This window comes from Haliaeetus albicilla, chromosome 1, assembly GCF_947461875.1.
Source record: "Haliaeetus albicilla chromosome 1, bHalAlb1.1, whole genome shotgun sequence".
Lineage (NCBI taxonomy): Eukaryota > Metazoa > Chordata > Aves > Accipitriformes > Accipitridae > Haliaeetus > Haliaeetus albicilla.
This window is the reverse complement of record NC_091483.1, coordinates 42,089,298-42,112,604: the sequence shown is the minus strand read 5'-3', so window position 1 is coordinate 42,112,604 and position 23,307 is coordinate 42,089,298. Positions and strand designations below refer to the sequence as shown.

Genomic DNA, 23,307 nt, shown 5'->3' with positions numbered 1-23,307 from the left:
TACTAATGTCTCATTACATGAGTCAAATCCATTCTGTGCACTGAGATATGCTACAGTATGTGAACATATAAGAATACAATATTCATTTGTACATGTTATTAGTTGCTTAATTATCTACTGGAGGTTTTTGTATGTAATGAGTTGATCTTTATCCAACGTAGTTTTGCATAACCTCTGTCATGATAACGGCAGCTGGGAAGGAAATTCCTGAGTAGGAGTTGTTTGTTTTAATAATTTTTATTTTTTTTTTTTTACATTATCATGTTTAACCCTAGTACTTTCTGTTTTGACATAGGCTCAACTGTTTTTTCAGACGATGTCCTGGAAAAGCTAGTGCTTATTCTAGCAAACCTATTTGGGAGAAAATATCTTCCAGCCTGCTCAATGAAATACAAATGCACATTTTGCCAGTCAAAGGTAGAGAAATCATTGGTCTTTAACTTACATTGTGTACCACTTCAATGAACTTGTTTCCTTTTCTCAGTTAGACTAGTGTCATTATGGATGTACAGTAGCCTGGTGGGCCAGCAGGTGGCTGCCCACCCAGCTGCTCTCTTACTCCTCCATCTCAATAGGATGGGGAGGAAATAGGATGGAAAAGCTCGTGGGTCAAGACAAAAACAGGGAGATTGCTTACCAGTTATGATCATGGGCAAAACAGCCTCAACTTGTGGAAAATTGAATTAATTTGGTGCCAATTAAAATAGATTTTGGTAGTGAGAAACAAAAAGTAAAAATTTCAACACCACTTTCCCCTTCTTCTTGCCTTCCCCATGCTCAACTTTATTCCTTGATTCCTGACTCCTTTACCTCCTCCCCCCCGGCCCCAAGTGGTGCAGGGCTGATGGAAAATGTGAAATAAGCTGTTGTGGGCAGCTCTTAACAGCTCTTTCTGCTGCTCCTTCCCCCTTACATGTCACCCCTGCTCCAGTGTGAGTCCTCTCTGTGGGCTGCAGTGCTTCAGAATAAACATGCTCCAGTGTGGCCTCTCCATGGGCTGTAGTTCTTTGAGGAAACATCCAGCTGCTCTGGTGTGGGGCCCTTCACAGGCTGCAGTGTGGATATCTGCTCTGGCATGGTCCTCTCCACTGAGATGGCTGCAGGGGAATCTCTGCTTCACCACCTGGAGCATCTCCTCCCCCTCCTTCTCTGATCTCGGCGTTAGCACTGCTGCTTCTCACTCTGCCTGTATGACATTTTTGCCCTTTCTTAAATAAGTTTTCCCAGAGGTGCTGCACCTGTGCCTGATGGGCTCAGCTCTGTCATGTGGTGGGGCCATTGGAGCTGGTTGTGTCTGTCACAGGGCAGCCCTTGGCCTCTTCTCACAGCAGCCAGCCCTGGACTGCACCCAGCCCATCCCTCCCCACAATACCCTGCCACCCACACGCAATACAAGTAGCTAGAATAATGAAAAGTACTTACTGGATTAAAATAAAGAAGCCTTGATTTAGAGTGTCAGGTTAAGTGAAAAGTACCAGATTATTCAAGTATGTTTTAGTGATGGCAGATGATTATACAGTTACTGTCATGATATTGCAAAATGTGAAAGTATAAATGACACAGCATTTCTTTATACAATAGTACTCAAGTATCTCTTTCCCAAATGGCAATTTACTTCTCCTCACTCTGCTAGAATTTTGTTCCCTTCTAAGGAGCTGTAGCTTTTTGTGGCACATACCAATGACCCAGAAAGACACCAGCATGCTCTGTGGCACATGACACTGTAGGCCTAGGGCTTTTTCCAAAAATGGGACAATATTAGCAGGATGAGCATTAACATTAGTAACGCGCAAAGTTAACCCACCATGGATACAGGCAGAAAGTGAAACATTTATAATGTGCTCTTGTTGGCTCTTCTATGCAAAGCCTTAAAATTTTGGAGGATGCAGCTATGGCCGGAACAACAAAGGAAACTTCTTCCAGATGAAGATGTGTATGTGGCCAGTTTCCAGCAAGCATTCCAAGACGAAAAATGTTACTTATTTCTGAAGAATGGCTAGTCATGTAGGAGGAATTACAGGACTGCTGTGGCTAATGGCAGCAAAGCACCAGTCTGTCATGTTGGTAGGGAACCTGTTGAACACCAGATATGCAAAACATGATCTAGGAAAGGCAGTCCTTCAGAAGTCCCTTTTTAGCTTTATCTTTAATAAAGCTGTTTGCCAAGTACTCTGTGAATAAAAATCTAGGAATTTTATACTTACTCTTTATCTTCCATGTCTTTTTCTGCATGAAATTCATGTTCATCTTTAAAATCCTTTAATTCTAGATCGTCAGGCAGTCTGACAAGTTTGGAGCTGTACTCTTTCCTTCTTTCTACTAATACGCTGTGTGTGTATAATACTTTATGCATGCACCAATGTCGAACTGACAGTTTTGGAGAAATTACCTGAATTAAGCAATAAACTGCATGTTATTTCAGGTCTTTCTAGAAGATCTGCCAGAAGACTTTGCAGATGCTGTAAATGAGTACAACACCAAAGTAGAGGAAAATTTTGCTCATTTTCTTCTGACAACTGCCAAACTGGCAGATATGGAACAAGAATACAGACTTCCACTGTCAAAGACAGGTAGGAAGTAAGAAATTAATGCATATTCATAATTTGTGAAATTGATTGTATTGGGAAATCTAGGTTAATTCTTATTTTGTAAAGAAAAAAATGGTGACTTCAGACATACTAATAGAGAGATACAATTTCTATTTCACTTTTGTTCTACAAGCATTATGGATTATATTGTATATGGTAGAAGTTTCGTACAGGAAAAGGATCATTTTAGTTGCTATTCTTTTATTATTTTGTAGAGGAAATAAAAATAAAAGGGACTTTTTTATAAAAGGAAAAAATATTAAGTGTAATTATTGAATAAAAGCCTTTTTATCTAATCATCAATGCATTTGCAGATCCTCAAATGCCTGATACTTGAATCGCTTCAGAGTCTTACAAAGGTTAGATTTTCAATATCTGAACAGCCTTAAGATTGAAGTAACAATTAAAGAACTTTGCACTATTTGTTAAACCAACTAAGTTACTTATGCCAATAAATGATGTCCAATAACCAAAGCAATATGAAAAGGTATGACTATAAAATTACCAAGCAATATGATTGCCATTGGATGAAAAATATTTAACTACCACATAATCTCATATTACTTCCCTGAAGAGAGATATAAAAGCAATATAATATACCACTATGCCATTGCCTAGCTCCTCTAAAAATAACATGCCTTCAAAAATACTATTTTTGCAGTAAGGAAGCAGTTTAATTATAGCAGATAACTGTATTTATTCATCCTTTTTTCCTTCACTGGTACAGTGATATTTTTAGTCTCTGTGTACAAATGAAACCAAAACCAAAACCAGCCCAGTTCACCTTACAAGCTACCATATCTTATCATCTACTTTGAGTTTCAAGTATGGTGACAGCTGGATCATAGAAAGTTCTGTATAAAGTGGATGTCAACTGGGGGAGATAAACGGATAAGGTGAATGCAAAACAAGACTGAATACTACATATGGCTTGAGATGGTAAATAGCAGTTTTCCATTTCTAGTACAGAGCACTGGAAAGTGCTGCATAATGGTATAACATTAGCAACACCATAATGAAATCCTATTTTTTCATATTCAATTTAAGATTGCTTATTTTAACAATGGAGGGACTCCACACCTTGATGTTACCTAAAAAATGTAGGAAATGAAGAGCTGTAAATCACAGAACAATGGAATTCCAAATGAGAAGAGGAAAGCATGGGCTGTCTTGCATTTTCAGGATATATATTCCTTTATATATATTAGTGTTACTAATGCTAATTTTACTCAGGATGTGTGCTGTGGAAATTGAATTTCCTATTCTACTTGAATGGTAAAGTTTCTTGTTTAAATGGAAGGTGTTATATGGTTGCATTCTCCTCATTTTGCTGAAGGTGTTTTACTTTGAAAGAAACATTTTCCTTTAGATTTACAGAAAAAGAAATGCAGGAACCTGCAGTTCAAGAGGTGGCAGAGATTTTTGTACTTACTTACCATAACTTGGGGCGAGGCTGCAAAAAACCCCACTATGTCAAACTGCTCAGATTTTTTTTATGAATGCCATAAACAGTGTTAACTACAGCATACTTACCATAACACAAAGCAGAAAAGGTTGCAGCGTAAGGATTGAAAGTATCATTGATAATTTGGAAAGAAAGAATAATTTTCTATTTAGAAAAGGAAAATCAAAAGTACAGAGATATTTAGAAATAACTAGACAGGTCTTTTACAGACAGTGATTGAAGTTACAGGCAGACCATAAGCCAACTGAAATGCCATGCTGTTGTAAAAACAGGAATTCATACTGGGTTGCATAAAGCAGAGTGCTTGTATGTGACTACCTTCACATATGTAAGCCCTAACAGGGCCTCAGTTAGAATATTCATTCTTTAGACCTCCACACTTCAAGAAAAATGTTGCCTGGGAGTCCAGAGGATAGCAATAAAAATTATTAGATGTCTAGCTATTAAGGCTTGTGAATAGAGGTTGAAAAAATGTTTTCTTCAACGTAGGACAGAATAAAAGATGGAGGTAAAATGAGTCTTCCGATAGTAACGTTCCCTTTGGTTTTGGTACAACTTCATGCTGTTAGCAATTGTGGCTACAGATGAGTCAAGAAGAAAGGCTTAAGTTGCAAGGGGGGATTGAGATGTACTTATTCTCACCACTAGGAAGCTTTTTCTTATATACTATAATCAATTGCGTAGAGGTTCTTATAAACAAAAGAAACATCTATCAAGGAAGATTTAAGTTTAGAAGATTAACTCTTATTTCCTATCATTATCTACTGAACTGAAAATTTCTCTTCTTTAGAACAGATTGCTGAAAGGGAGCTTGTGTCTGCATAGCTTATGTTGTATTTGAAACTTCTTGTCTAGATTTTACATCTAAGAATTGGCATGGCTCTGAACTAGCATCTTATCTGATGGACAACACCAAAAGTATATCTGCCATCTCACCCTTTGCATGTTTATCTGGAGTGGTTGATAACGACCTATTTCATGGGGAGGTCATTAATAAAGTAAGTCATTTTTTCATGGAGGGCAGAATTTTATTACAGTTCAATAAAAATTTTTTTTTTTTACAATCTTCTTGCCTCTGTGTAATATGATGGCACTATGCTCAAGTGTCACTCTTTAGGAGAAACAATTTGAAAGGTGTCCCAACAAAAAATAATCAGCACTGAGTAGCACCACATTATCACAGTGCAAGAAACACAGAATAGATGGATGTAGGGAAAAAATTGGTAGTTTGTTTTCTTGCAACGCCTCTCTGCCTTTTGACTCCAAGACAAGTAAATTACTCTAAAATTTCAGATTCAAGCCATATCCCCAGTTTGTTTTCTCCACATCAGGTTTTCTTTTTCTTTTTTTTTTTTTAAAATCAATCACACAGTAGTCTCAAGGATCCTAGGAGAAGAATGCATTATTGCATTGATCATTTGCTTCTCAAGTAGGATTTCAGTGATTACATTAGATACCATACGAATTAGCTTAATTGTAACATACATCAACATGTTTACTGTCAGCTTGCATTTTCCTGCAGTCTTCTACATGGGCTTTGTAGCATTAGGGAATTATCACATGACTCATAATTCTGTCGTAGAAAAAATTAAATTCCTATAACTGGGGATTTGAAATTTATCTTTGTCCTTAAAATGGTCCATGCTTAAGGTTGATTCAAAGCATCAGTGAGAGAGTCTGAATACATGATATATGCATATGGAAAAATCCTCATCTAAAACTCAAGAGAAATCCAGTGTCCTAGCCAAACTTTACTCAGAATCGTCCCAGAGCTGCACTGGCAGCATAAATCACTTTACTAACAAACTCTCTCCTGTATCTACAGTCTACAGGTACTTGTGCAGATTTTTTTTTGGAGTTGGGCAGGATTAGAAATGTGGAACTTTCCAGCTGTGGGTCTGAAAGTTTAGGTTTGACAAAATAGGCATACGAACAAAACCACAGTAGTTATTCAACAGATAATTATATGTATTTTTTTTTTTAGGCTGTCTTACGTTCCCTTGGAATTAATGTCACAAACTGCCCCCTGCTTTACTTGAACAAATATGATAATCAAGGAAGGAGGAGGCCACTCAATGCATATGCACTGGACTTCTATAAGCATGGTTCCTTGATTGCATTGACAACTGATAACTGGTACATACTACCATTTTTAATATGGTTAAACAGCAGCATTGTTTACAATATGGTACATAAGTACATCTTTTTGTTTTTAAAGCCTTCGCACTCCAGAACTTCAGGATGGATTAGCTGTTAAATATGATTAGATTAATTGAATGTTTTAATGAGAATAAAACATACGCTAAATTAAAGTCCAATGGCAATGGCTGTTAAATATTAGCCAGGTATTCAAAACATTACCACAAATGGGAAGTCTTGACTTCAGTGATACAGGTTATTTTGACAGGCTCTTCACAATTTTTTTTTACTTAATCAAGGTTTTTCCACAATGAAAAAATCAGGGAAGTCCCTGAGATGAGGAAGCCCAATGCAGTAGTCTAAAAGATAGTAGCAGAGAGATGTCAAAAGCTTGGTCAAATACTGAAGACTGAAACAGATTAAAGAAGGAATTCATGATCAATGTTAAGAGACAGGCATCCAAAACACAAACTCTTTTCTGGTGCAGTTAGACTGTCACCATAGAAACCTGACTTTCACAATAGCAAAGCAAAATTTGCCAGTAATTCAGTATTTGTATCAGTATTGCTTCAATACCTCCCCTTTTCCTAATCTTTCCTAAGCATTTAGCAACTTGTCCTGCTAATTCAATCATACTATCATCTCTCTTTAAAGGAAAAAAACCCACCACCCACCAAAAACTCTGTGCTGAAGCTGGCTGACCACTGCTGTATCTCATCATATTTTCATGTTTAAGCCCATGGTAGATGCAGTCTTCCTCTCTTCTTTCCTCCTGGAGCACTTTATGCTCTACATTTTCCAAAACTGGAGCTTTAATCTTTTCTTTTACACTCTCTTGCCTGTATGTTTTAACACTGATCATGATTTCCTCTTCTAATCTGTTTCTGTCTTTATTATTTGATCAAACTTTTGACATCCCTCTGCTACTATGTTACCATCATCCAGACTACTGCCTTTGCCTTCCTCATTTAAGCAATTTCCCTGATCTTTTTCATTGTGAAAAAACCTTGATTAAATAAAAAACCCCGACTTCTGAAGTGCCTGTCAAGCTCTTAAGCTTGACAGAGCTCCAAACAATCTTTGACACTTTTACCTTCCTAAGCAACTTACAAACTGCATCAGCCTTCTGTTTCTTCTCAGAAGCTAAGCTAAGATTGTCTTTCTTTTGCTCTTACCATTTACAGCCCTGTTGCCCTCTTCAATCTTTTAGAGATGCACCTGCTAAATGTGATGTCTTGCCATTTTCATCATTATCATTTTCACCTTTGAATCTCACTGGCCTGTATAATCTTGTTCATTAAATCCATCTCTTTACAAAACTTATAGCTTGCAGGTCTTAACGAAGCCATTCACATACCTGTTTTACTCCCAGCCTCAGCTCAAAAAAGCTCAACCACAAGCTCCCTCTCCCAACTACTCTAGCAAGTATCTTTATTTTGTCTTCATGCTCATAGCCAGTAACTTTTATTTATGACTGAGAAATACCACCTCACTCTGCTCCCTGAAGGTGCTGTTGGGAGCATATGACAGTATCTGCTTTTTTGTAAGCTCTTCAAAGCAGATTCTAATAAGAAAAATTAGAATACACATTCCATGCACTGTTGTAATTACAATAGCAGAGTTTGGCACTAATGCCACATTATCAAGAGATGAGGAAATATACTGATTATAGAATCACACTCTGATTCTATCAAGTTGATCTAGTGAAACATGTCCTTGCCCATAGCAGAGGGGTTAGATTAGATGATCTTTAAAGGTCCCTTCCAGCCCAAACCATTCTATGATTCTATTATTTTCAACACAATACTAATGGTAATTTTTTTTTAAATGTGGTATTCTTAATTACTAGAAACCAAGTTTATTAAGTTGCTTTTCAGGAATCAGTGGTCCTTTTTTTCAAAATATAGGGTCTTCATCATCTGTAGAAAGTTTACACTATCTCCTGCTCAATTTAGCCAGCAGATTCATCTGAAGTATAGCGTTCTAGTTTAGCTTGAGACAGGTTAGTTATTCAAACAGTTGAAACCATGTTCCCAAGATAATATTAATAAATTATCTTTCCAAACATTACTCACAAGTCTTTTATATGTTTAGTATAATTATAGAAACATGTGTCCCTACAGCATTATTAATTATTTTAAGCTTATAGTTATTCTACAGTAATCCTCATGAACTAGTATGTCAGTGTTTGAGGCCATGGTATATGTTCTCTGCATCCTTATCCAACCTACATGGCAGGGTTTATTAAAGATGAAACAGTATGTTATAGTGCATTTCCATTTCAATTTTTTTTCTTTCTTTAGGTTAAATGAAGGAGATGCTTACTATGCACTCAAGGATTTTTCACTCCTCATTAAGTCTATTGGGTATGATAAACTTGTGCTTTTTAATATACAAGATACATATTTCATCTTTAAAGCAACTTAAAATGAAACAATGCTTTTTTTTTTTTTTATTTAAAAAAAAAAACCACAACAGAACATCGCTGAGTGAACTGTGTGATGATCCAAATGATAATGTTCTACTGGCATTTCAACAACTGGGTGAAATCTATGAAAAGAAACTGAAGTGTGGCACCTGAAGAAAAAAAAGAAAAAAAAAACCAAAAAGAAAGCAGCAGCAGCAGCAGCACATAGTACTCTCACCACACAGATCAGCTGCCTTTTAAGTTAGGAAGTGACTAGGTATGAGTTATCAAATATATTTCATAATAAAGCTTTAGTAATATCCAATATTAGTAATAAAAAGTTGAATTTATAAAATTAACCTTTACACATTGACATGTTAGCAACTAAATAATTGTTTCTATTAGATTACAAAACTAGATAATTGCACATATCTTTCAATTGCACATTTCTTTTTTCAGGCAGTAATATATATGTTAAGACAGCTCTCAAATATACTGAGCAAATGTCATAGTTCTGACAGCTGGTGAGATTAGTAGGACAGCATTGGTAACTTTCAGCCCATTTGTGAAGGATGTTCAGCAATTACTTTCGCAACTATAATCAAATAAATTGTTCTAATTATTTTCCAAGGTTTCTATTAAGTTATAAAGTAGTACCTTCATGAACCATTATAAAAGTTTTTAAACCAGTCTGCAGTTGTAGTCTACAAATTTTTAAGTATAAAGAGGATTTTATATCAGTACAATGAAATTTGCTTAATAAAAATGTTCCAACCATATATAGAATTGCTTCATTTTTCACCTCCTGTATCCTTAAGACTCAGAAAGATCCAGGACACCTCTAGCATACTTGTCAAAAATTCCCTTGCAATACAAATTGTGTTTAGTAAAATATGTTTCCTAACGATTTGCTTGGGGTTTGCTGGGAAGAACAAAGTTTTCAGCAGTATTTTCGTACTATTCCTGAAAATTCTGCAGTTTAACATACATTTTAGTCTAACTGTAGTCTGAAAAAATATATACATACATACTAATGTTTAGATAACCTAAGAAAATTAGGCTTTGACAACAGTCCTCATTGCCACACACAATTTTATAATGATGACCAAGATAGTGATGTAAACTATTTGCTATTGATAATAAGCAAAATGTGCATTAAGGACAATTCAGAACCCCATTTCTTCAAATTAGCTCTGGTGTTCATCAAATGATCACTGATGAAGTCTTTGACTTAAAAACCTCTTTAGGCAGCATTAAACTACATGCAACATGTCGCTAGGAGGTATTGGGGGGAAAACCTCTATGTAGTCAGGTAGTGCTGCTGAGCTACCATCAACTGACTTAATCTCTTTTTTCCTTCCAGTTTTTTAATATGTGAAACAAAATTATGACAGAAATCAAACCCAGTGGTAGAAAAGACTGTTTTAACTCTGCTTGGAAAATAAAATTTACTCAAATTATTCTTTACTATCTGGCAAACCATGCCATATGTAGATAAATCTTGCACAACTGTTCCTCAACTAGGGTAGAAGTAACTTCATTTAGACCTTTCCAGGTTCACATTTCCCAGTATAAACGGAATAACCTTTTTAGCTAAGACACAATTAATTGACCAAGGAATAAAGTCAGAAATTGTTCCTATTGTATTCTCAGTTATTTGACCAGTAACCATGAAATCCTGGGTGAAAAACACTTTCTAGGTCTGTCACAGGGTACTAATTTTATATGCTGAAGACTGTAGTGTCTCTTAAAGCATTAGTAATAGCAGTCAACATTTCACTTTTAATAATGTATACAAGAAGCACCTCACACCTGTTACAGCTTTTAGTAAGGAGTCAATAGTGAAAGATGACCAAATGCTTAAGTCAAAAAGACCAAGGAATCAACTTGTGAAAATATCAGAAACATCAGTAATTCTACTGATTTAGTATCTGGGTGGACTATAATTTTACTGCGACCTATTGTAAATAAAATGTCCTGCTTACCATTTATCTCCCTTGTAAAACCTTAATGCTGAATTATAATGCACTTAGACAACAACTTGCCACTCTTGAAAAGCAGTCCTAGGACTGTATTGAACCCCCACACCAACAACTTCTGCTTTCAAAAACTGTAGTCTATTTGCTTTATGATTCTATAATGGTGTCTTTTCACTAGAAGTTGATGCATCTGCTTTAAAGCTTAACTTTATCGAACTCTCATGAAACACTGTAACAGAAATGAACAGAAGATACGTAGAAAATAAGCAATTTTAAGAAACTCACTAGGGTTTCTGAATAACCCTAACTCATTAGGAATTATTTTTCTTTGTCACTGTAACAGAAAACAAACATTTTCTACAACCTTCTGGCAACAAGTTTTATGGGTGCCTTATCTGTGTCCCTAAAATTGTTCCATTTTTCTTGCTTTCATTATAGTGAGATCAACCTCCATCCATTACACACCTGCCATTATCATCATGGTCAGCCTTTGTCTTCCAATAATTTAACTTAATACCTTTTTAACACTTCTCTCCTACACACACAGAAGAACATGACAAGAATGCCTAGAGATAAAAGCAGAACAATTCTTAGGGGAAAACTGAAATACAGTAAAACTTAAGAGATGAACATAAAGAACTAAAACAATAAAGATAATTTTCGCCACCTTCCTTACTATAATGCAAACGGAAGATTAGTAAGTTGTATAAATTCTAAAAATTATTTTTCGGCACATTTAGAGGAATGCACTGCCACAGAAAAACTGAGGCCAAGAATTTAACACAAGTCAAATTAAAATTAGATCACTTCCTAAACCAAGAACAGTATTTCTAAGTATTCTGTCACAATAAGTATACTGGTAAGCCTTGCAGAGATTTAAATTTAAGTAATATTTCTCTTATGAAGTTACAAAGATAATTTGGATCTTTTTTTCTTTTTAAAAGATGTCTATCTAGTTGCCTGTGAAAAATTCTGAAGGGATATTAAACACTCTGATCTAATACTTGCCAGTTGACATAGCTACCTAACACAAGATTCATTTATTTAAAATCTGGCACCAGCTTCTGCTGGAGAGTGAACACTAAATGAAATAAAGCTTTAATCTGAAATAGCACTACCGTCTGCATATTCTAATAGCTAAAGTACAATTATCTCTTGTATGCAACAAAAAGGTTAATAAATTAGAAAAAGATGGTATTTTTATCCTCACTTCATGTCATATTTCACAGACTAAAAATTCAATGAGTTCTGGATCAGTGAGAAGTGCTGTTTTCCTTTTTTGCTGTCATTACACAAATTTTAAAGGGAGATTTTTTGTGTTTTAAAAGCTAGATTCTCCTAATGCTTTCATCAAAACAGCAAGTTAGTATCTGTCCACTGGTTCCAAAACTGTTGCCAAGAGGAACTGAAAATTAGTTGTGACTGTTACTTTTCATAAAGGCAGCGGTTCAGAAGCACAGCTGACACCCTTCTGCAATGCATAACAAGAACATTGATGTAGTGTTTCGATTTCAAAAGTGCAAGAGAAATTATTGAAATTACACTAGAACTTGCACCTTCAGTATATATTAAATACATCACAGAAAAAAAGAAAAACAGCAAAAGGGAGATACACAAAGCAATTTCCAGTAATGCCCTTCAACATCCTTTGTTTTCCCCATGGCTCTCCTCCCTCCCTGCCTATGAGGTGAATGCTATTGTCTGTACTCTTTCTGATTTAACCCTAGTGCAAGTGCTGCTGTACCAAAACAGCAATATACTGCTTCCTGTTGCTGAGGCTTCACTGAACCTGCTTTCTGGGACATCTCCGTCCTCCACCACCCACCCACACCCACCCCCACCCCAGCAGTACTTCTCAGGTGGTCTGCATTCTTAAAGATACAGCATACATGGTCATACTTGAGTCTTTAACAAGACATGACATTTTTGGTTGTTTCTTCAGTTTGGGTTTGCACTATAAAAATAACTTCAGTACATTGTACTTGCTGATAAGCAGTCATGTTTCTAACACAAAGGTACCTCAATTGGCAAGAATCAGGGAGAACAACAGCTGTAAAATCACAGGTATCCCCACTTTTTAATGTGTTAAGTAGCATTTATTTAATTCCAGCTTATTTAAGTATAGTCATCTTCCATTTCACTCTCTCTTCATGTCTCTGATTTTCTTCTAGTGGATATTTTGTCTTCAGCAACAGAAAAATATTCTGATGCACTGCTGGTATCAGTAGAGATAGATGTTTGACTTAGCTCTTCAGTGTCAGAATCGCTGTCACTTGGCATTCCTCCTGCTTCATTTACCGTAAGCACAGAACCTCCTAAAGATGGATCATTGCACGTGCCAGGAACAGAACAAGCTGCATTCTGAAACTGTACAGACTCAGGTTCATCTTCCCTCCCAGGACAGGAAGGGTTGTTCTCAGCAACAGTTTCACTTCCTTCATCTTTTACCTTTGTTTCTTGTTTTGTTGTTGTAATAATAAGTTGAGTGGAAGATGCGTTCTCATATTTAACAGGAAGGAAAACTGAACAAAAAGGCTGACTACAAGAAGAATTACTATCAGCAAGCATTTCTGCGCTTTCAGTTTTCTGAGATGAGTTCACAGGAAAGAATGAACCTTCACATTTTGGATGACTATGTCTAGAAGCAGGCTCTGCACACTGTGAAGATACAAGCTTCCCTAGATTTAGAGGTGTTTTGTCAGATTTTATCTTCTCTTTTTCCTTTTTTTCAGTACTATTTCCAGACAAAAACACAGAGGAAGTCAGCGAATCAGAGGTATTTCTGACAATACTTCCAAATGAAAATACTGTTGAAGGCAACTGGAAACAGTTATTTTTGAAGGAAAATACACAGTTACTGGGGAGAAGGGGGGACTCTGAGACATCATTTATCCCAGCTGCAGTGTTGGGTTCTGAAGTACTGCAAGCTACAGCTGTGATGGATTCTGAGGCATTAGCTTTCTGTTCCCATGAGACAGTTGGTTTCTGTGTACCATATTCTGCAGTTTCCTTTGCAGAAAGTGTTTTTTCTCTCATGTGAGATGACGTACTTTTGTCAAATGGCTTCTCAGATTGGCTAAAAAATGAGGATAATGGTAAAACCTTAAATGAATTGCTGACTCCCAATCCTGCAAAACAATCTCTTTCTGAATTGCCAAAGGGAAATGAACAATCTGGTTTCTCACTTTCTGCTGAGTCTACATTAGGACTGGTTGAAGCATCAGAAACTGTGTTTTTTGTTACAGGACCATGTTTTCTAAATTTGCTTTCATTCTCATTATCAGTTTTAACTGCACGATCACATTTTCCTAGATAAAATTGAGGGAAAACATATTTCCTGTCTTTCTTTTTGAAGGAAAATGTACTGGCATCTTTAATAAATCTGGGTAATGAGTTGTTACATGCACTGAAAGCAAAAGGTGAAGCAGAAAGTCTCTCTGCAGAAACATCTAGAAATACTGAATTTGAAACGGTAACATTTACTGATGCTGCTGGTTTTAAGCCAGATGAAGTGCTAGAATTTGTGTCCATTTCATTGGAAACAGTAACTGCCGATGCCTGCATTGGCAATTTTTCTTTAATTACTAAGTCTTCGGAGTTTTCTGATAAGGCTGGAGTGGTTACTTCCTGGGAACTTCTCTCATGAAATAATTTTAAGTCACCATTTGTTTCAGAAAAGTTCATATTTGTGGATGGGATGCTGTGATTACTGGTTCCAGAAAAGCTTCTCTCAAAGCCATCTGCTCTTTGCAGGGTTCCCGTTTTTCCTTTATCTGTGTTATTTGCTTTGGTAGGTGAAGGTACAAAAGGAGTTCCTGAGGACCTATCCTTCAAAGCCTCAGGAGTTACAAATTTATACTTTTTATCTGCAGGTAAAGTTTGTGTCTTGAACTCATCGGTGAGCTTCTGATGTTCCATATAGTATCTGTAACGTAACTCCTACAATTACAGCAAAGAATCCCGTTAAGTAAAATGGCGTGCGTGGATTCAGAGTTTATAAAACCCACATACGGTCCTAAGACTGAAGAAAAGTTTTCATATATTCTATAGCATTTATGATGTATTTTTCCATTGCTGCTAGAAGACAACAGAACACAAGTCATTATGGAAAAAAGTTCTTTAAAAATAATTGAACAAGATACACATGGAACCCTGATGACAAAGTAGGTTTTGAAACAGGAGACTACAGAAAACTGTTTAAAATCACTGCCAAAACCATAAATAACTAAAAATAGTAGCTTAGACAGTAAGTGACAAATTCTCAAGTTGTCATGAAAAATAACCATCTGAAACCAATTTAGCTGGTCATAGTTTGTTTTTTTTTTTACTAGATACAATAACTATGTAAATTGTATTCTCAATGGCAATAAGCCACAGATGTTCTTCAAAATAATACAGCAAAAGAAAAATAATTCTATATTAAAGGACCTAAGCAACTTCTTCATTTAATCATCTGCCATTGGCATTCTCAGAACATACATTATGCAATTTACTGCCAGCCATGCTTCACCAACTGTAACTAGAATAATTCTGTACAGAACAATACTCACTCAGCCACCCACATGGAACTGCTAGTGAGTGAAACAATCTAGTTGTATAACTAGCTCATTGGAAATGAAACAAAAAGAGAGACTGGTTTCAGTTTCATGTCAAATTATCAGGAATTTAGTCTTAGAAGAGTGAATTCTATTATCTTCAGAAAACAGAACACAGGCAGATGACTTCCTCTTCAAATAGGCAGTAGGGAAGCTTGTTTGGATTACAAAGCTACAGATGTGACTCAAAAAGCCACAATAAAATATAAAAATAAGTATTTGAAGTCAGTAGTAAGATTAAGTTCCAGCTTTCTGAAGAAAAAAGAAGAGTAAAATCCTGACAGCTTTAATAACCTAGTCAGATTTATATTCTAGAATTGGAAGGGTAACTTTCTACTAAGAAAACTGAAAAATATTGTAAGAGTTTATTTAGAAAGTTGTGTCATAACAAATAGTAACTTAGCCATACTTACAACAGATGTTCAATCATACCTCATGACTCATATTTTGAAACGCTGACATTTCTGATATTGACATTAAGCGAGTACAGATCCTGCTACCATCTGCTAGTGCTTCCTCCTGTCCTGCTACAGGCTGAAAAATGTTTTGCAGCAGACATTATAGTTTATTTTGATAAGAAAAAATAAACAAAACAGTACAGTGTTGTAGCCCCATAGTCAATAACTTACAAGAAATGTGTTGGGTATATTCTTCTGGTCCTGCCATTGCTTTATGTTATTTTTAAATAGAATATTTTTTGTTGAACTCTCATTTCCTCCAGAAGGTAGATCTATCAGAAAGAATACAAGAATACTAATGGAGAGCATATTAAGTATGGAAAATACCAAAAGGTTCCTGTGCATCTAAACACAGATTCCAATTAAGAACAAAAGTATATTGCCCTAAGTGAGACCCTAGTACTTGTCGAAACTTCTGTGATAGAAAGCAAGTGGCCCACACAAGAAGTTTTCTAAATGCCTGGAGATTCCTGCCCTGATACAAAACCCAACACTTTCTCCTTGAGGTAAAAGCATTTAATTAGAGTGTAGTTAACATTCACACTACACTACAACAAATGCCCATCTACTTCAGCAACACACTTCGGACAGTGACGATACTGGTTGTATAGGAAAATTATAATGATACTTCTCCCAGCTTCCAAAAATACAGCCTAGGGACTTTGTAGAGAAAGCACAGTCATAAAATGCATTTAAAAGCCCTCGATGAATTTAACATCCATTAATTTCTTCAGATGCTTTCTGAACTCTTGCATGCTTTCGCCATGCAGATTGTTTATTAGCAAGTAGTTCCACAAATTGCAGGTTGCTAGAGTGATTCCCCGAATCTTGTCCTATATTAAGTCCTTCTTCCCTACCTTTAACAATGCCTACATTAACAGGCATTAACTTCAAAGCCAAGATTTCATTAACCACAGGTTTGATATCCATCTTCTTTTGAGTACATTCCGGTGGTTTTTCATAGCTGGATGCTATATTCATCAGGTCAAGCTGAGTTTTCATTCTGGAAAGGGAAAAAAAAACCCCAATCTTAAACACTTTTCTTAAGGCTCACATGCCAACAACTAAATTACACCTACCGAATACAAAAAAAATTAATTTTAAAAAGAAATCACTAAAAGGGAGAAGATATCAGAAAAAGTTAAGTCCTCAATAAAATGTCAAGTTTCCTAGATTTTTTTTCTTAAAACTTACTACTTGACGATTCATTTGAATTAGGTTTCATACACAATGGAAATTGCAATAAGTAGTGCCTGTAGTTCAGCAAAAAGATTAAAACACCCCCACTTTTCTTAGTGTACAACACCTGAATCTAAATTATACTCTTTCTTCAGAGGGCATTGCTAATGTTAGTCTCAACCACAACATATTTTAAAGAACTCCATTTCCAATATTCTTTCTTAAACTTTGTTTAAAAAGCAATAAGAAATGTAATTAAGAATCTTTAGAAAAAAAACATACAGGGTATGTGCACTGCAAACACAAAAATGAAGATACTGCAGAATCTCTGTACACACACTTAGACTTAAAGATTTTTGTAAAAGCTTCAGGCATGCTTCAGTGTTCCTGAGTTTAAATATCTAAAAATATCCAATCACCATGTATTAATGAATTCCTATACTCAGTTTTTGCCAGGGAGCCAATTCAAAAGATTTATTATCTCTAATCCCAGACAGTACATCACTAAAATTCTTGACACCTTGCCTAAAATTTGGAATATGGAGCATCCAAAAAATCTGAAAGCATTATAATGTCTTAATTACCAAATACTATTTTCATTTTAAGTTGCTATATCTGACCATATCCAAAGAAACTATTTTCTTAGTTTTTAATCTTAAAATTACACTAGAGAACTAACAAAGCATGAAAAAAATATATATACCTTGTATTCAAGCCACAGGCCACCTATAAATAAAACAAGAATTTGTAAGATATGAATGAGTTTTCCTCCAACTCTAAAAAGAAGGAGATTATTGCTTTATCAAAATACTCAGAGATTGAACTCCCTGTCTTCATTTCACAGGACTATAGGAAATAAACCTGTTAACATTAAAAAAAAAAAGAAAAAAGAGCATACAAATGTAAAAAAAAAAAGTATGTCTGGGACAATGATTTATCTTGTCATGTTTTGTGTTAAAGACAAAAAGAACTCCTTCAGAGCCAAATGAAGGCACTCAAATCATGAATCATGACCCATATGGTTATCTAATCCATTTCAGATGTTCAGATATTTGTAAACATTCCAATGAAAGACTGTTCTGTATTTCTTGGCGAGGGAAGCCTCTGCTACCTGTTCTCAAGATGCTATTACACTGAGATTAAAAAAAGCTGTCTTTTAGTTTTAATTCAGCCAGATAATGGCAGTATGAAGTGCACTGCGCTGTAGTCAAGTGACACTTCCCAAAGAATGGGAGTAAAAACCTGACTGGATTATAGACTAGCTGCCTCCTTTTAAAAACCCGGTGATCTCACTGAACGCAATCTTAAAACAACAACAAAAACCCACCTCACTGAAATAAGTTGTGTAGCGTTATGAGGGGCAGGTGGGAAGGTGCTAAGTTTAAAGCATACTCATCACTGGAGTCAGAATATTTCTTCCAAAAGTGGGAGTTGCTTTTACTTTGGGTAGAAGTGAAATTTTCCTTAATGAGTTGTTACCAGAAACTTAGTCAACCTCTAAGTACTTTCTTAGGTTCTCATTTATCTGAAGGCAGCAAAAAGACCCACTGCAGAAAACAGCAATATGCTGTAGTTTCTTAGGAAAGCATAAGCCTTGAAATTAAGGAAAACACAAAATTCAGTAGTTATTTAAGTACTTTGCCCCATATCTACCATCTGCCTAAATTCCATACAACTGCAGCCACAGTGTTTGACATAAACAAGATTAAAAGGTCTACACTAGTTTAGGTAACAGTGAAGATTAAGCTTGTGTCTTGGGTTCCTCTAGCATTTATCTCTAAACCAGAAACAGTGTTTTTCTGTGCAGTTCCCTTAAACATTATGAGGAAGACTTTCAGGGTCTTGTATACAGAAGTGTATGTACTACATAGTAGAGCGTCTGTCAGAAGCACCTAAGCCAGCTTTGAATAGGCTGATTTATCTCCATTGCACACCTCGGTGCAAAGTTTACAGTAGGTTTTAAAATCAGTACAATCGCCTTAGGTCAGGTATCCCAACATGGTACTCCACTGTGCAGCACAGACAAGTTATCAATTCTGGCTCCAGTCTTTACCCAAAAAGCATTTTTATTGTCTTGCAACTTAAAAAATGCAATGGAAATGCTCAATACACAAAGCATTTGAAAATAAGTATGAAAAAGCAAATAAATGTGAGAATTTTGAAGGCAGTACTAGTAAATAACTCCCTATCCAGCACCAAGGTAGCTTACTTTCACAGCTGGCAGCATAATACAGCAAGTGTTAGAGCAACAGCTACACAGTCAATATTAATTTCATTAGTTTTCAGTGAAGAAGAAAAGTGTCTACTGAATTCACTAAATATAACTGATAAGCTGCAAAGAAAGCTTTTCAAACTTTTCTAAAATGAAAAGCACTGCTATAAAAAAAGGTATGAAGTGTTAAGTAATTTTAGTCTGTATTTTTCATTTGTTGAATTTCTTTTTCCTGATTCAGTCATTATCATAATCTACAAAATAGCAGGCTCTATATGACATTTGAGGTTCATTATACAACTGATATCAAATAATAACTAAAAGGCCATCACCTCCAGGAAACGCTGAGGATCACACTCATGGACAAGCTTTTCACAATCCTTCAAAAAATTCTCAATGGTCTTCTTGTGAGTTTCCTTCATTTTCTTCCAAATCTGAAATTCTTTCTCTTTTTTACTTCTTTGATTTTCAACATCTTCTAGCAATTGCCGTTTCTTCATTTCCAGGGTTTTGAAAATTTCTCCAAATTCCAGTGCAATTATTTCTGCATCACTGTTCAGCACCATCTAGAAGCACAAGAACATAAAAACAGATGAAAATGCAGTAACGATGTCTATATGGGAGTCACTTCCCCAAGTAAGCTCAGAGCACATCTCTGCCACAAGGAGCACTAGTATACTCCATGTTGTGATTAACCTATCATGAAAGAGAAATAAAAACACATATATAAAAAAATATATATTTCTATATAATATATAAAAATATAATTTAAAAATATTTTTATAGTATACATTCATATATATAAAAAAAATATCCAGCAACTGTAACTCACGTCCGTATCATTTGGTTGACTTGAAATTTCATTCATCAGCTTCTCATTTATTATTCTCATTTTTTTCAGACTGCTGAAGAAGGTTAACTGCAAGACAATTGAAACGCTTAATACAGCTTTATCCACTCCATAAAATAAATACATTTCAGTGGTTATCTAGAATCACATCATGGGATGTGCTGTAAAACATATTAAACAAAGGCTGTGATTCAAAACATCACAACATTTAATGCTTTCCTGGATCAGTACACAAACTTACTTTCACTATTTTGCAAAATATTTTTAGGCTCACCTACAATGCATATTGCTAGAATGGCTACAGGGCTACTTCACAGTTTAAAAAAAAAAAAAGGCTGAGGGAAACAATGTTGTTTTTTTTTTAAAAAAAACCCTCTCACCTCACACAGACATCTATCACAATGTAAGTTTTAATGCTGTTATTCCAGTCTGACAAGCAACTGTGTGATAATCGCCTTTTTTTTTATGCCTCAATGATAAAATAGAAAGCTGTCCATAACTGAGTTATTTCTGTTTGGTTTTAAACTAAGATTATCACTGGTTTTTTCCTCCTTTACCTCACTACGGTATCACTAAGTTTTACATAGAGAGTCTAGCGCAAACACTGTTTTCCCCTGGTTTCCTGAGTGACATGCAATTGGTGATGGGAGAGGCAGTAGGGAAATCAGTGCAAAAGCAACTTGTGACTTAAAGAATAGTCAGTGCGGTACTTAAACTTCTATACCTATACTCTTCATCGCTGCCCTGCAGTCGTTTCAATTACTGCACAGCAGAACTGCTGTATGACACACTGCCCTGCACCCAATTTGCATAAGGCATGAAAGGCTCATTCTACCCAGATGGTAGCTATTTTGGCAAAAACCACAACTGCTACCACTACAAAGCTGCCAACCAACCATTAGGCCAGGCAGTTGCTGTCTTCATGCAAACAGGAATGCATTTTGGTTTTACATTTACGAACTTACTACTTACCTAAACCATCTATTTCTAAATATGTAATTATCTCTGACCCAAATTGCCTATGCCAGCTCAGAGAGCCTATAAACAAAATATCTGTGGGCGGTTTTTTTTTGTTGGTTTTTTTTTTGTTAGTAGGACTAACATCTTCCTGAACTTGGAAAAACTGGATCCAGACATGCAATAAACTCTTAGCATCGGTGCGTTTCTTCGGCAAAGACTGCTAGTCTCGATATTAAAAAAAAACCAAACAAAGCCGAAACCCAACCAACCCCAACTCCTCAGGTGCTTTGGTAAGCTGGGTTCCGCTCTGTGGATACTGCGATACCGCCCGCTGCCCCGTCTGCGGCGGAGGAGGTCTGACGGCAGCAGGGGAAGGCACACCCCGGTAGCCCGCAAACAAATCCCGACTCCCGCTTCCAAGCGGCAGACCCCCTCGCTGCCTCTCGCCTGCCCGCCACACCGCGCTTCTCCCTGCGTCGCCCAGTAAGAGCAGCCCGGGGCCGGTGGGATCCCCCGCGGGAGAGCCTGACCGCCCCCAGCCGGAGCCCCGGCGCGGCGCTTACTTTTTCCTCCTGGTACACAGTGTCTATGAGGTTGACGGAGTGGAAGATGCCTTGGTGCTCCTCAGAGACGCACTGCCCGCACCCCGCCTGGCGGCACATCCGGCAGTACAGCTGCACCAGCCGGCTCGGATGCTTCTGGCAGGTTCCCCCGAGCGCCAGCGGGGAGAGCAGGCCAGGGCCCTGCCCCGGCTCTGCCTCCCCCGCCTTGGCGGCCCCTGCCGCGCCGGACCGGTAGAGCTTGACCACCTCCGCCAGCGTGGTGTTGACGGGCAGCGCGGCGGCGCCGCCGCGGGGCAGCGGGCACAGCTTCCTGCACAGCGGGCACGACACCCGGCCGCCGGCCGCGCCGCCGCCAGCGCCCGGCCCCGGCCCCGGTCCGGGTCCCCCCCGGGAGAGGCGGGCCTGCGCCTGCCCCTGTCCCTGCCCCCGCTGCTGCTGCTGCAGGCGGGCGGCCTCGGCCGAGGCCAGGCACTCCAGCACGCAGCCCCGGCAGAAGTTGTGCGAGCAGAGGGGCAGCGTCACCGGCTCCTCCAAGAGGGACAGGCACACGGCGCACGTCAGGCTGGCCTCCATCTGCGACAAGCAGGCGGGCGGCCGAGGACGCCGCTCCTGCTGCCCCGGGCCCGGCTCGCAGGCGGGCCGGCTGGGCGCCCCCGCCTCGTCACGCCGCCCCGCCGCCTCCAGCCCGGCGGCAGCGAGCCCCGCCGCCGAGGGGCCGCGGAGAAGCAGCCGAAGACCCGGCAAGCTCCGAAGTCCGGCCGCCGCGGCCAACCGCCAGCTTCCCAGGAAGCGGAGCCCGGCGGCCCGGGGAGGGGCAAGGGGAGACGACGCGGCGGCGATTGGGGAAGGCGCGAGATTGACACCGCCGCTTTCCAGTCGGGGCAGAAGAAGGGAGTGAGGCGGCGCCACAGGGGCGGGGCGGGGCGCGGAACTGACCGTGTGTGACCGGTGGCCCGGCCGCGCCTCGCCGGCGGCGTGGGGCGGGGCGTGCTGGGGCCCGCCCCCTGCCCGGCCTGTGAGCGGCTGCGCCCCGGGACGCCTGCGGGGCCCTAGCGCCGCCGCCGCCATTTTGTGACAGGCTCTCCGCGGAATTCCCGCTCTGCGTTTTGGGAGGGGGCCTCGTGCGGTGGGAAGCACCGCGTGAACAAGGCGTTCGCGGTTGAGAGAGGTGTCCGTGTTCCTGTCTGCACGTACACAGAGTTAAAGCGGAGTAGCTCCCCGGTGCTGAGGTACGGCTGTTATTAGCTACCTCTAAGTACAGTTGCAAAATCGTGATACAACCTAAGCTTAGGGTTTTGTTACTGCCGACAGACCGGGATAGCGCTCATCTCGTTCTCGGTTTTGTTCTTGGCTTATTTTTCTTCCCAGAGCCGTTCCTTCCCAAGTTCTGCCTTAACGATTACGTTATCCACCTGAAGTATTTTGAAATGTGTCAAACTCAAGAGAGACTCAACTGAAATGTCAAGTTTATTGTAAATCAGTAGGTTTGTAACATAAAGTCAGTATTTGCAAAAAAGCAAGATGCACAGAAAGTCACGTTATTTTCACAGACTGAGGGAGGGGACAGGTGCAAACAGCATAAAAGCGTATTCGTATGTTTTTATAGTAGCGCTTTATTCAGTCATACTGAGCCATACTTGCAGGAAGTACCTGTTTAAAAAAACACCCTAAAATGTCTGTATCAAGTTGGAAACCTTGTAGCTGCAGAAGGAAAACAAAGGGCAGTTATTTTAGTGAATATTACCACGTTTTCCCTTATGTCTGTTTACGTAAGAGACTGACGGGAGGTACAAATACACAGGCCGGAAAGTCTCATCGATAGGCTGCATTGCATAGGCTCGGGATACTTAAAAGCAGCGTCACGTTTTCCTATGGGACGAAGACTTGAAGCCAGGCTTTGCCGCCTTTCCCC

At 38.4% G+C, this 23,307-nt stretch overlaps 2 protein-coding genes across 8 annotated transcripts in view; one reads left to right on the top strand and one right to left on the bottom strand.

The window, feature by feature from the left end:
- LOC104324310 (DExD/H-box helicase 60) overlaps window positions 1-8,816 on the top strand; it is a 46,168-nt gene extending 37,352 nt beyond the window's left edge. For 5 of the 7 annotated variants that reach the window (XM_069786569.1, XM_069786576.1, XM_009928429.2 and 2 more), the window contains 6 exons: window positions 296-417; window positions 2,423-2,570; window positions 4,909-5,051; window positions 6,038-6,189; window positions 8,496-8,558; window positions 8,671-8,816. In XM_069786569.1, the coding sequence (XP_069642670.1) occupies window positions 296-417; window positions 2,423-2,570; window positions 4,909-5,051; window positions 6,038-6,189; window positions 8,496-8,558; window positions 8,671-8,773 (731 nt within the window). In that variant the 3' untranslated portion in view covers window positions 8,774-8,816. Of the gene's footprint in view, window positions 1-295; window positions 418-2,422; window positions 2,571-3,315; window positions 3,441-4,908; window positions 5,052-6,037; window positions 6,190-8,495; window positions 8,559-8,670 lie in introns of those variants that run through there. The other 2 variants (XM_069786560.1, XM_069786586.1) reach the window with 2 other exon arrangements.
- Window positions 8,817-12,631: 3,815 nt separating this feature from the next.
- Window positions 12,632-22,195, bottom strand: LOC104324309 (streptococcal hemagglutinin). Its single transcript, XM_069786609.1, has 8 exons — window positions 21,396-22,195; window positions 19,855-19,941; window positions 19,355-19,588; window positions 17,514-17,536; window positions 16,489-16,634; window positions 15,803-15,903; window positions 15,606-15,707; window positions 12,632-14,517 (listed from the first exon to the last, which is right to left on the bottom strand). Exons 1-8 carry the CDS (start codon window positions 21,966-21,968, stop codon window positions 12,727-12,729), a joined length of 3,057 nt encoding a protein of 1,018 aa, XP_069642710.1. The 5' UTR covers window positions 21,969-22,195; the 3' UTR covers window positions 12,632-12,726.
- Window positions 22,196-23,307: the final 1,112 nt, after the last annotated feature.